General features: G+C 31.4%; 1 protein-coding gene across 6 annotated transcripts; it reads left to right on the forward strand.

Annotated features, from left to right (window-relative positions):
* Nucleotides 1–472: 472 nt before the first annotated feature.
* On the forward strand, nucleotides 473–9,991 carry LOC120072889 (protein SHI RELATED SEQUENCE 1-like). 6 transcript variants are annotated; one of them, XM_090311529.1, is made up of 5 exons: nucleotides 473–799; nucleotides 3,016–3,891; nucleotides 5,418–6,043; nucleotides 6,268–6,615; nucleotides 9,427–9,991. In XM_090311529.1, exons 3-5 carry the CDS (start codon nucleotides 5,437–5,439, stop codon nucleotides 9,513–9,515), a joined length of 1,044 nt encoding a protein of 347 aa, XP_090167655.1. In that variant the 5' UTR covers nucleotides 473–799; nucleotides 3,016–3,891; nucleotides 5,418–5,436; the 3' UTR covers nucleotides 9,516–9,991. The 6 variants fall into 6 exon arrangements, with proteins under 6 accessions (XP_090167655.1, XP_090167656.1, XP_090167654.1 ...); XM_090311530.1 differs by lacking the exons at nucleotides 473–799; nucleotides 3,016–3,891 and adding an exon at nucleotides 4,611–5,186; XM_090311528.1 differs by lacking the exons at nucleotides 473–799; nucleotides 3,016–3,891 and adding an exon at nucleotides 4,612–5,186 and having other exon boundaries at nucleotides 5,358–6,043; nucleotides 9,427–9,988.
* Nucleotides 9,992–13,595: the final 3,604 nt, after the last annotated feature.

Below are 13,595 nucleotides of genomic sequence, written 5' to 3' on the forward strand. Positions count from 1 at the left end.
ATATATTTTCAAAGTTTTTTTTTTCTTTTTAATAGCGGTTGAGGAGTTATTGTTTTCTCTAATATGGTATTGGAGTTTAGAACGCTACTTGACGAAAAAAAGAAAATAATTATTAGAAAGAGAAGGAAGATTTTGAATAAAATAGAAATAGAAAAGTGGATATAGATTTGATATAAGTAATGAAAGTATGATATGGAAATAGAATAAGAAAAGAAGAAAAGAATGGTTAGGGAATGGCATTGAATAAGAGAAAGGAAAAAGGAGAAAATGAAAGGAGGGGATGGTGACGGAATTGTAAGGTAATAAAAGAATGAAATGGTTAGAAATAGAAACCGAAATTGACAATAGAAAGATGAGAGAGTAAGGTGGAAAAATAAAAAGAAAAAAAAAAAAAAAAGTCGGAAAGATTTGATTTTTTGAGTTTTGGGAATGGAGTTAAGAGTTGATCACATGCCCTTCCAGTTTCCGATCCAATAAAACCCCAACCCCTGATTTATTGCGACAGTGACTCCTTTCCTTTCCTTTCCTTTCCTTTCCTTTCAATTAATTTTCATTTCAGGGTTAGTTAACGTTGGGATTTGTGGTATAATATTGTAATATTTAAATTCATATGACCTTCCTTGATTTTAAATATGGAAAAAAGAAAAAGAAAGGCAAAGAAATGTAAAATCCAAAATCGAAAAGAAAGAAAGAGAAATTGGTTTGAAGTTTGAAGTTTGAAGAAGGAGGAGAGGGAAGAAGAGGAGTCAACCATGGGAACAAACACAAGGCTCGAGGATGACAGGCCATTCATAATAAGGTAGGTATAAACGCTTATTGGGACTCCCACATTTAAATCATTCACTCTTCTTCTCTTTCTTTCCTTTCACCTTTTCCTTTCTTTTTCATTTTCCTTTTCTTCCCCCTTCTTTTTTCTTCTTTCATTCTCTTCTCCTCTATCTCTATACTTTATTTTTTATCCATAATAATATTTTTCATACCATCAAATATAATATCTCAATATCTTAATAATTTTATAATGAAAATACTAATAAATAACCATTTTTTAAATTACTTCTACACACTTAATTTAACATTTCTTCAAACAACTATGACTAAAATTCATCTATCTTCCAACTATACAATCAAAATGGTATTTTTAACTTTTTTTTTTCCCCCTACTCTTTAAATCAATATCTCACATCATTATATACCTTTATATTTTATTCATATGCTATATTCAATTTTGGGTACCTGCATCATGTAGCACTTTTAGAGATAATAATTTAGTGTATAGCAACATTATTAAAAAATTGCAATATAGTCAATTATGTTAGTGATAGTTTATTGCCATTCGACTCCTACTAGTGATATTAGTAGACCCTTATTAATGATATATACCACTGATATATTTCGAAAGGAAAAGCTAAATTTTGCTATATTTACAAACTATTTTGCATTATGCTATATCTGCAAATATTTTTTGTATGATTGTTATATTTATAATTGCTCCTTCAATTTTTGTACTCTAACTTTTGTTCATAGATTATGGCATAGATTCACGTATTTATTCTGTGAAAAAGAAAGTTGAAAGTTAGCGATAAAAATGAATAAAAGGGTCTTATAATTTGAAGGAGGAATAAGATTAATGTTTTTGTTGAGTGAAATGACATTTCTTGAGATTGCTGTCTTCCAAAAAACAATGTAAATAATTGCAGATTTGAAATTGATTTTAATATAAATAGGTTGGTTTTTTAAGAAAAGAAAAATGGATGTTTCCTCTTTAGGGGATGAATTCTCGTAGGTCTCTCCATTAGAAACCCTTGTTAATAGCATGCGCAATATTAGTTGGCAACCTGCGTCAAAAAGCCTGACAATGACATCTTAAGTAACCCTAGTTCCATTTTATTTTCTCATTATAATATCATTTTGCTCTCTCTATTCTTAATTACTTTCAATTAATTTTTTCAATCATTTTCCTATTAATTTATGTCTTTTTTCCTTCAATTTTGATTTAATAAATTTAACATTTTTTTTTAAGTCTATAGACTAAAATAGAAAGAACTCAAGGCATAAAAACTAACCTAATATTTAGTAGTAGGTATACGTTTTGGTCCAAGATAATCCTTTTGTGATTGTTTTGTTTAACAAAATAAAAAAATAGAAACATTACGCCGATGGTGATGATTGTAGTGGTCAATTTGGTATAATATATGTATGGATTAAATTAATAGGGATCTATAAGACTTTTGTTGATAAAAAGATGGTAGATTTTATGATTAAATCTTTCATTAGTATTCTAATTATAAGAAAACTCGTAATAAAATAAAATGTGTGTAGAAGTAGGAAAAAGATATCACGTGACATTATAAACTAAAACAAGCATACTATGATATTAATTAAATAGTAGAGATATTTTTCTCTTCTATATATATATATATATATATATATATATATATATAGAAGAGATATTACCTTAACTATAATAGACATGTTGTCTCACAAGTGGGTGTAAGAGATTCTAATATGTCCCACCAAAAGGTCCAACACACATGTTACTCTCTAAGTATGCCCCCCAATATTTTCTTTTCAAAGATTTTGAAAACTATTCTTAACTTGTGATTTTATCTTATTTTTATTTTATAATTAAAAGAAATACGTACCAATAACCATACTCAAAAATTTAACTTCTGTTTGATAATTATTTTTAAAAAAATATGCTTCTTTTCAAACCGTCTTTGTATTTCTTAAGATAATTTTTTAAAAAAACAAGTTTTTTTAAGGCTACTCATTTTTTCTTTTTTTAAAACTTGATTAAGATTTAAACGTATTTGTGTTTAAGTTAATTAATTACGAATCTAGTCTATAAACCATAAAAAATGTGAAATTGATTGTTGAAGTTCAAAGTTTATATCTTTATAGATACAAAGAAAGCCTAAGAATGATTAAATTTTAAATTAAATGGGCACCGAACTTAAATATAAGGAATAAATTTGTAATTGACTTGATTTTAATTTTTGTTAATGATATTAAAAGAAGCTTGAGGGGTTCAAATTAAAAGAAAGGGGAGGCAGGCCGAAGCCAAAAAGGAGATATTGATTATTATTAAAGAAAAGGTACGAGGAGAAGTGGCGCTGTTTATCCTTGTAAAGCCACGCCATCAACACTGAGCAACATTCATATTAAATATATAATTATAATATCTGATTATTTCTTTTTAATTTTAACCCTATCTTCCCTCGTTTTCACTGCCCAAATCTCCTCCGCCCATTATTTCATTATTATATGTATATAAGATAAGATAATTTTGTTTAGAATCACTTTTAAATCATTAACATTATATTTGAACGCTTAATTTAAAAAAAAAATACTCGAAACTTCAATTCAATCGAGCACTTAAACTCTATTTCTTCGTTGATATAACCAAAAGTTCAATCTGATGCCTATAATTTAATTAAATTGCACGCTTTATCAATATCAAAGTCTTAATTACTACAACTACCAAACACAATTCATTTTGAGAGATGCTTATTCATTTGTTATGTAAGTAGAAAACGCGTCATGTATTCAATAGATAATATCATAAACAATTTATAAGGTTTGACTAAGCTAGAAAGACCACATCAAAAAATATGTTTATATCATGTATGTCTTGTATAACTTTATTTGATTTCAATCATCACAGTTGATTTTCAAATTTGAAGCCTTTCTCTAATTGATGGACAAAAAAAGAAAGATAAAAAGAAGTGAAGATTTATATTTATATGTATATATCTTTTTTTCTTTTTTTGTGGGAGTTACGAGTTATGGAACTGCTTTTATCTGATGAAAGTTGGGAGACATAAGTCCGAAAGCAGGAAACGAGGATAAAAAGCAGTTGGCATTAAATCGCCCAAAGCAAATTACACAAAGGTAAAATAACAAAAGATTATATTTTATTTCCCGTACATTAAAGAAAAAAAAAATCATTTCAATTTTCTTTATTTTATCTCTTACTCTGATTAAATGTTTTGATTCATCTTTTGTTTTTGCATTACAAACAATATAGTGAAGCATAAGCCCGATTAGGTCCAGTTTCGGTGGTTTGCTTAAGGGGCTGGGCCTAAATTTAATGGGAGTCTGGGACATTAAATAGTCAAACTCGACCGGGTTCATTCGCTTCTTTTGATAACCGGTTCAACCCGTTTCTTAAATCTTCATACAAAACCAAAACCCTTGGCGATTGATGACATAAAGTTCATACGCATCAATACTCTTCGACTACATTTTCAGTTGCATTATATTTAACTCATTATTTATTTATTTATTTTTCTTTTTCGAATTTAAGAGAATTTAAACCTTTGATACTCGATAGAAGATATTCTATTTGTTAATACTTAATGCGACAAAAACCATGCAAGAGAAATTAAAATTTAAAGGACGTAAAAGAAAAAAATAAGTAGAAAGTATGGGGGTAGACCGTAGATTTATAAAGTAAAAGGGTTAAAAAAAAGAAGAAGAAGAAGAAAATAGAGGAAAGGAATTGTGTTGTTAGAAATAAAAGAGAAAAATAATAGGAAAAAAAGGGAAAATAGGTGAGATAACGGTTGTGAGAGACAAGTTAGCGGGTTTTTCGCGAAAGGAAGGATGGGGGCAAAAGCTGGTGGGACGACACGTGGGAAGAGGAGAACCATTAGATGAGGGGAGAATTATAGAGCGTGTGATGAAGAAGATGGTCGATGGATGTTGAGATCCATGGGAGAGAGAAATGGGATGAAGGGTGTAGTTGAGGCTGTTTGAGAGCGAAAAAGAAGTAATAAGTGGAAGAGAATGAGGGAAGGATAAGAAGAGCAGAAGAGAAAGAAGAGAAATTTTAGGGGAGGGGGATGTGTGTGTGTTTTGAGATGAGTTGGATGGGATGGAGACTTAAATTTGGGTAATCAGAAAAGGAAAAGAAAAGAAAAGAAAAGAGAAAAAAAAAAAAAAAAATACTGCGCAGAGGAGAGAGAAGGGAAAAAGAAAGGCATGGCGGCGTTGCAGAGAGAGGTGTAATTCTGGGGCCATAAATGTGGATGTATTAGTAACACTGAGTGAAAGGGAAGAAGAGAGATATTGGAAAAAGAAACAAACGGGGGAGGAGAATTGAAAGCGTGATTAACGCTGCCCCCACTATAAGCCACCAGCAGCAGCAGCAGCAGCAGCCAACACATAGCTGCAGCAGCAGTTTGGTAATTAACTACACTACTCAACTCAACTCAACTCACTCACATATTTCTCTCTCTTCTTTTTTTCCTTTCCATTCCCTTCCTCCCCAAACTAATTTCATATGCGAGGATTTTTCATCATTCCATTAAACCCCAATTAATAAAAATTAAATTTTTTTTTTAAAAAAATTCAAGCGCCTCCAATTCAGGCAGAGGGGTTGGACCCTCTGATTATGGATTTTAGGTCACCTTCAGGTTCTGGGTCAGAGCAACAATGTCTGGCTTTTTCACTTTAGGCGGAGGAGGAGGAGGAAGAGAAGACCACCAAGATCAACACCAACAACACAATCGCCCCAACCAAATTATTCCCCCGCCGGATACCAGCTTGTTTTGGTACAAGGGCAACGTGGAGCTATGGCAGCAGCAACCACAACAACAACAAGAACAACCTCTCTTCCAAACCCAATCCCGGACTACTACTACTACTCCTCCTTACTCCGCCACAATACCCCTCCGGAACTCCGATGAATCCTCCTCCAGATCGGGTAATTTCATGATGATAAGCTCGGGATCGGGAGGAGGTGGAATCAGCTGCCAAGATTGTGGCAACCAAGCCAAGAAAGATTGTAGCCATATGCGGTGTAGAACTTGTTGCAAGAGCCGAGGATTCCATTGTGAAACTCATGTGAAAAGCACTTGGGTCCCTGCCGCCAAGCGTCGCGAACGCCAAGACAAACTTGCTGCCTTACAAAGCCACCACCACCATCATCATCAACTTCATCTCCATGGCGACAATAATCCCAAACGCCACAGAGATTATAACCCCACTTCTACCTCTTCTCTTGCCTGCACTCTCATCCCCACCAACAACAATACTTCTGGTACTAAATAAAATCATCTCTCCCTCCTTTTTTTTCACTTTTTTGCTAATTTTTTTTTAGATTGCGTGTTGCAGATGTCAAACTTCTCTTCTCTCTATAGTAAACCCCATCACCTTTTTCAGTATTCCTGACCCTTCCATTCATGATTCATCCTCTCTCTGTTTAACTTAAATCCCTAATTTCTTTTAATATATATACACAATTACAAATCTCTCATTTTCTAGGGTTGGAAATTGGGAATTTCCCAGCCGAATTAAACTCTCCAGCTGTGTTTCGTTGCGTTCGTGTTAGCTCTACCGACGATACGGACGAACAATACGCGTACCAAACGGCGGTAAATATCGGAGGACACGTTTTCAAGGGAATTCTATACGATCAAGGACCGGAAAATAATTATATTCCACCGGCTGAGACTTCATCTGGTGGTGGTGGAAGTAGTAGTGGAGTGCAACCACTGAATTTCATTGCTGGTGCCGCTGATGCCACCACCGCAAGCGGTGGTTCTACCGCCGCATTACCCTTGATGGATCCATCTTCTTTATATTCAACGCCGCTGAATAGCTTCATGGCGGGTACGCAATTCTTCCTACCACCAAGATCTTAAAAAGCTAGGCAGCTTCATTTCTCATTTTTCTCTTCCAGATCTCACGAACTTTTAATTTTAATTTTAATTTTTTTTCTTTTACTTCCATTTCTGTTTATTATGTCTACATTGGAATAGATCTGCTGATAATTTGTAGTAAAACAAAAAAGAGAAAACCCCTTCACTTGAAAATGCTTCTTCACCCCCTTTTTTCTTCTCACATTATTATTACTATTATTATTATTATTATTATTATTATTATGTTTATGAGCAAAATTGGAGAATAACGCGGAAAAGTTTGTTGCCTTGTTTTGTTTTTATGGATTAAAATGTTATTTTTGGTTCAAATTTCAATGCGTAGTTTTGAACATATAAAAATTATTCTTCTTGAAATCCAAAGTCGTTTTTGTGTACGACATGTTTGTGGTTGCGTAGAGTCTTGTGCTGTGTCTGTATGTGTTTTTTTTTTTTTTTTTTCATCATTGTTATTATTATTGTTATTATTATTTATTGTTGTCTCTCTTTTCTTTTTCTCTCTGCGTGTTTAAGTGTTTGCCATTATTTTCCATTACCGTTTTGTTGTTGGTTGTGAAATTTGAAACTGCTTTTTCCTTGCTTACCCCTATATATATACCGCTTTCAATTCAAATAACAATAATAATTCTTCATTTTCTTTAGTTTTTTCCCATCTTCATACCATAAATTACTCAATAAAGTCATCATAATTTATAACAAAATTTACATTGTGATAGTCTTATTGAATAACGGTCATCCTCGTTGGATTAATAAACAATCTAAAACAAGGATATTATGGGGTGTGGAGAGATTTGGGGGGAGTCCCCTACCATGCATAGATTTATTTGTTGTAGCATTCATGTTTAAAAGACAACATTTAAATCTCTTTCTCTCTTTTCTTATATTATATGCTTTAGAAAACTATATATATTGCAAGACAAATCCCATGTCTGTCTTAATTTCAGCCATATGGTTTTATATTATATGTAGGAGAGGAAAATGCAAATGGCTGCGTTTCTTCTGATCTTCACATGCATTTTTACCTATGATCTTTGCTTAACCAGCACTTTGTGATGTTTTAGTGCATGTTTTTTGCTTACTTGATTAGCTGCAAAAATGGTTGAGATGACTGATAATTATTAGTTTAGTTAGACACCATCTGAAGCCCTAGCATGGCTGACCCTACCGTAGCGTCTGGATTATTTCTGTGGCTTTCAGTAATTTTGGTCATTTTCATTATTCTTCTTCTTCCATCTGTATACTGATCTTATATTTAATTTGCATGTCAAACATTATTCTTACATAAATTGATCAAAAAGAGGGTTGCTCTTGCTTATATTTAATTATTCTAATTTTAGAATGAAATAATTACATGTCTGAATATGATTGGATAAACAGGTTTCCTTAAATTTGTCAAATCAAATATTTTCTCTTATATAATAAATGTGTGTTGTTTGTATAATGCAATGGCACCTCCATCATAATTGACATGTGGTTTTCTTATACGTAATAATAATTATATAATATCTTACGAGTTGATTTCGTTGAATTGTGTTTTTTTCCTCATTGTGCTGTCTGAAAAATTATCAACTTAGCTCCCCGGTCCCCCCAACAAGATGATGTGTATTAAGATTCGAAGATTTTCCCTATTCATTTGTTATTTTTTGTTTATAATAATATTATTTTACATGATTTAGGTGATCATGTTGATTCTTTATGAGGGTTGGTTCAATATTTTGGAATTGTGTATGAAAAATGGGTTCTCTTATAAAGCTACAATAATGTTGGAGGAAAAAAACAAAGGACATTAATTAAATTTGGTGGATAGAATAAGGGGTTGTGTGTGTATTAGTTAGTGAAGCTTAAAAATGAAGGAACGTAGGGAAAATGTGGAAAAAAAATGAAGCTTAAGTAATAAATTAGTTTTAGAGTGTGATCATGTGAAGAAATAGAGATGTATTTAATTAATAGATGAATTAAGGAAATTAGTGTCAAATCATAAAACAAGTTAAACAGTATTAATGAGAGCGACATTCCATAACACAGCCACAAACTACCGAAAGTGTGAAAAAGTTAACAATCTTGAAGACTACCAATACCAACATTTTTCTCTCTCTCTTATTTTATTTTATTTTTTTTTTAATTTGTAAGAGTATGGAATAATAAATAATATTATTAACTTTATGTCACAAAGCAAGGAAAGCATCATAGTTTTTGACACTGTTATTATTGGGCTTCCGACACGTTTTTTACCATACTGAACCACTTGTTGTATCAACTCAGACAATGAGGGGTGTTCCTACGTGGGATCGATCTTCTTCTCGATAACCATTTTCGTATGTTATGTTATTTTTCTTTTTCTTATTTTTCCTCTCTCTTCTGGTTCTTCTAATTAAATGGGTTTGTTTGGTAGTAAGTATCTAGTTAAGAAGATGAAGTCTTAGCATCAACTTTTTAGGTTTGTTTCATTGAAAATGGGTATAGGAAAACATTATATATAGGCACAACTCTGATTGGGAGTTTTGCATATATAAATGTATATATACTAGTTGTAATTATTGCATGAATCCAAAGTGAGCTTCTTCGTGAGGAAGGGAAAGTGCATAAGGAAGGATGATTTGATAAAGAAGAAGGTAGTTTCCAAATGAAAATGAGAATAAGAAGAAAAATATTGTATATTTTTAACAAGTGAAAAAAAGAGAGTATATATTGTATAATTTTGTTACATGAAAAAATAATTAAATGGGAGGAATTTAAAAATAGGTTATTGTTTTTTTATGGACAGTTTTGTTTACAGGAAGAAGAAGAAGAAGAAGAAGAAGAGAAAGAAGAAGAAGAAGAAGAAGAAGAAGAAGAAGAAGAATGGATATTTAGGAAAAAGGGAAGGGGAAATAAGTGATGGTAGGGAGTGGGGAAGAAAGAAAAGGGGCAGCCCGCAAATATAGAGGGGGCTACGTAGGTAAAGGGTTTTGTGGGATTGAATTGAAACAAAACAGAAACTGGGGGAATTATCAATAATAAATTAATAAAATAATAATAAATAATGATGATGATTATGTGGGGAGAGTGGACTGGAGAGAGTGGTCCCTTAAAATTAGGGGAGGGTGTGCCCTTATAGCTTAGGGCACACCCTAAAATATCGTTGCTGTTCATCGGCGTGACATTTGACAAAAACAGACATGTGTGAAGTTAATCAAATTATGAAGATTTCTAAAGTCAGCGTTTTCTTTTTTCTTTTTTTTCTTTTTTTTCTTTGAGAGGGAGAGAAAAAAAAAAAAAAAAAACTGAAGAAGTTATGAGAGGGTCATTTTGGTAAAAGTACATAGTAATTAGGGTCAGGGTCATGGTCAGGGTCAGGGTCAGGGGGTTGCTTCTTCTGATGATGAATTGTCTCTTCAATCTATTTATGCTTTCCTTCCTCTTCTGATTTTTTTTTTATTTTTTTATTTTTATTATAATAATAATAATAATAATAATAATAATAATATAATCTCTTTATTTACTACACTGTTTCCATTTCAGTCATATTTCATTTTCATCTCAATCTCCCTCCTTTTTCTTCCTCTTCTTCTTCTTCTTTTTTCCCCCTTCATCCAATCCTTTTCCACTTTCTTCTTTTTCTTTTCTTAGAAATCTATTAATATAATATTTCCTTCTTTCTTACTTCTTCAAGATAAATATATATAGTTTCAAATATTACAATATTATCATTCATTTTCATTAACATTTGTATTATAGTTTGTTGATTATAATAATCTTTGTTTGAGGTAGTCTTGGTTACAATTAAGGACAGAAGATGATTCTATACAAAATAGCAAACATGGTAAACACTGGTTTTATTGTAGCAAAGTATAACTTTTTATAATTAGGAATTTTCAACTATCATAATGAAAGACACAAATATTAAATGCAAGATAAGTTGGGAGCTTAAACGCCTGGCCCTCGATAGTTTTGAACTAAATATTTTACGTAAAACAGCGTGATGATATAAAACTTTTGGTGATATCCTTAATTAATGAGTGAAATATATTTATTGATACGTTGATATATCTATAAAGCAAAGGGTTCAACATCATATTAAAAATCAATCAATATCTTTAATATGTTTTATAAAATAGATAAAACATAACACATTATCATCTATTAATCTCAATGTATGAATATCAATACTAATAAAAAAAGATCTATAACTAATTAGTTTGGAAGTAGGAATAATTCAATTATTAATTTAAATACTATTTATGGATAAAAAACTCATTGGTAATGATATATCTGCATACTTGAAATTTCAAATATGATGACCTCTAACTTTGAATTTGTTTCCAAAGAATCCTTCCTTGGCACTTCAGCGTCTTTGTCTCATTTATTTGGTTTTAGTTTTGTTATTAACATTTTTAAAGTTACAATAAAAGAGAGAGTGTTAATAACATTTCTTATCAACTACTTACAAGGTTGAGGATATATGAAGTTAGAAACGTTATGAAAATTAATTAAAAAATAATAATAAATAAGCCATATCAAAGGCATTTGGTATAATTTAGCCAAAAATAAACTCTATTAGCCTATGATATATATAAAAACACGAAACTTAAAATAAGGTCAAGTGTGCTAAATGTAGTCAAATTTTATATAAACTTGATATATAAATTTAAGTCCTACTAAATGATATGAATAATATGCATCACATGATGGAGATCATGAAAATCAATTTGTTCGTTCTCATCTTGGTTAATTAGATTTGCATATGACATTTTTTAATATCAAGTGAAAATGAATGTTGATTAATTTATGGGGCCACTCTATAGTATGAAATTTTGTATATAGGGCGGTGGAAGGATAAAATGCTAAAATTGTCGATCTTTGATCTTCATTTAACATTTTCTTCTTTCTTAGAACTAAAGTTTGTCTTCAACCGATCATTTCTCACTCCCAAAATATTGCTTTCCTTTCAACTTTTGTTCTTTCTTTCAACTCTAGTTTTGAATATATCTCAAGGTATCTTACTATAATCTCTCTTATGTGTGAGTTAATTAATGATTGGAGCAACTTTTCATGAAACTCCAATTTTGAGTTTATTGTGGAGACTTTTCATATTAAATGTTGGAATGTGTTAAATCTGTTTGCTGACGTTTCAAACAACCAAGTATAGGGATTTGATCAGCGAGCCGGGGTTTGGAGGCAGCATGCCTTGTTGGGAGTTCAGGGGCAACGCCCCTAAATTCTATTCAGAATTTTTATTTAGTATATTAACTTATTTGTAGTTATTTACGATTATGATTTTATATATATATATATATATATATATATATTGAAAGTAGAGTAAGTTTTTACACAAAATGTAGGTACTATATAATATTAGGTATAAACAAACAAATTTGAAAAAGTGAAAAAGTTTGGTGACACACAAACAAGTGTTTCTTTTGTTCCCTTTGTATGGTAGGGCTCTAAAGTAAAACCCCTACTTCCATTATATTCTTGATCTTCAATATAAAAAGTTGGAAAAGAAAGTTTCAAAAATCAAGATTTTTTTCTTCTTCTTTAGTATGATAACAACGAGAAAAGGAATGACAATCATGAAAGATGATTTTTGAGAATTTAAAATTGGTTAGGAAAGACGTATTCACATATACATATATATACACATGCATATGCATATGACGTACCTTAAATAACTAATATATATACACACTAACGCAATACTTTAAAAGTACACACACAACTAAAACTAATAACACATACTCTTGAAGTTTCAAAACAAATCTTTGTATGAACTAAGATATCCTCATTATGTTAAAATTAAAGAAGCCAAAAACACTATCTAGAGCATGCTCACGCTTACGCGTGGGCCACAGGTCGCACATAAGCCACCAGGTCGCACGACAGGAGAACACCCAACATAAAGATGCACACTCCTCCATGTGAAATATTCATCTTCATTGGAGCTTTTTGGTAGTAGTCGTGACCAACAGCCGTGGATACACTTCTTGATAATGGAATCCGCGGACAACCAATGAGGGGGGATGGCCATAATAAGGTTTACAAGTCGTTTTCCGATGTAATTGAAGGCAAAGAGGGAAGATTTCGGGAGACTCTGCTTGGCAAACGGGTCGATTATTCAGGACGTTCTGTGATTGTTGTAGGTCCCTTTTCAATAAATCACTACTCATATTTTCATAATTCAAAAAAAAAAAAGGAAAAGAAAAGAAGAGACAAGAATAAAAGGACTAAGAGAAATAGGCAGCCAAAATATTTTCACTGAATTTTTGTCCACGAAGCACACCAAACAGTTTCATTTTTTATTTCCGAGAAAAGAAGAAAAAGAGCTCGAGTTCTCTGCTTAAGTCATCAAACATTCTGTTTCCCTAACTTGAAAAAGAAAAAGGAAAAAAGAAAAGGTTATACATTTTATTCTGTTTCTTTTTTTTTTAAAAAAAAAATATATATATATATATATATATATAATATAATATGTTAATCCTTGTCTTTTTACAACAGAGTGGATAATTTTCTCAAACGGCTAAAAGCAACACACCATATTTAAAGTGTTTGCAAAAATTGATATGGTGAATAATTTTGTGTAATCTATTTAGTATTACTTTCAACGTTATTTTGTTGTGTAGGGAATGGGATACATCCACGATCCACCTATCTATCCAATACATATATATAAAGAAAAAGATATTTTTCTGACCTTTTCTAGATTCACTTTTGAGATGGGAGTGCCCATTACACTTCAATTAGTTCCAAACACTTTTCATGACTTTTAAAAAGATAACGTACAAATAAATTATAATGAATGATGGAGGGATAAATTTTAGAACTGCCATCCGTCTGCCATCCGTCTCAATAAGAGAGTCCCACCTCTAATTATGCATTCATTTGGTACGCATCTTTCGTAATAGATTTATATAAAATAAGCATAATCAGATTTAAAAAGAATTGTAAACGGAACAA

Source organism: Benincasa hispida, chromosome 3, assembly GCF_027475165.1.
Source record: "Benincasa hispida cultivar pf3 chromosome 3, pf3_genome.v1.1, whole genome shotgun sequence".
NCBI classification, from domain to species: Eukaryota; Viridiplantae; Streptophyta; class Magnoliopsida; order Cucurbitales; family Cucurbitaceae; genus Benincasa; species Benincasa hispida.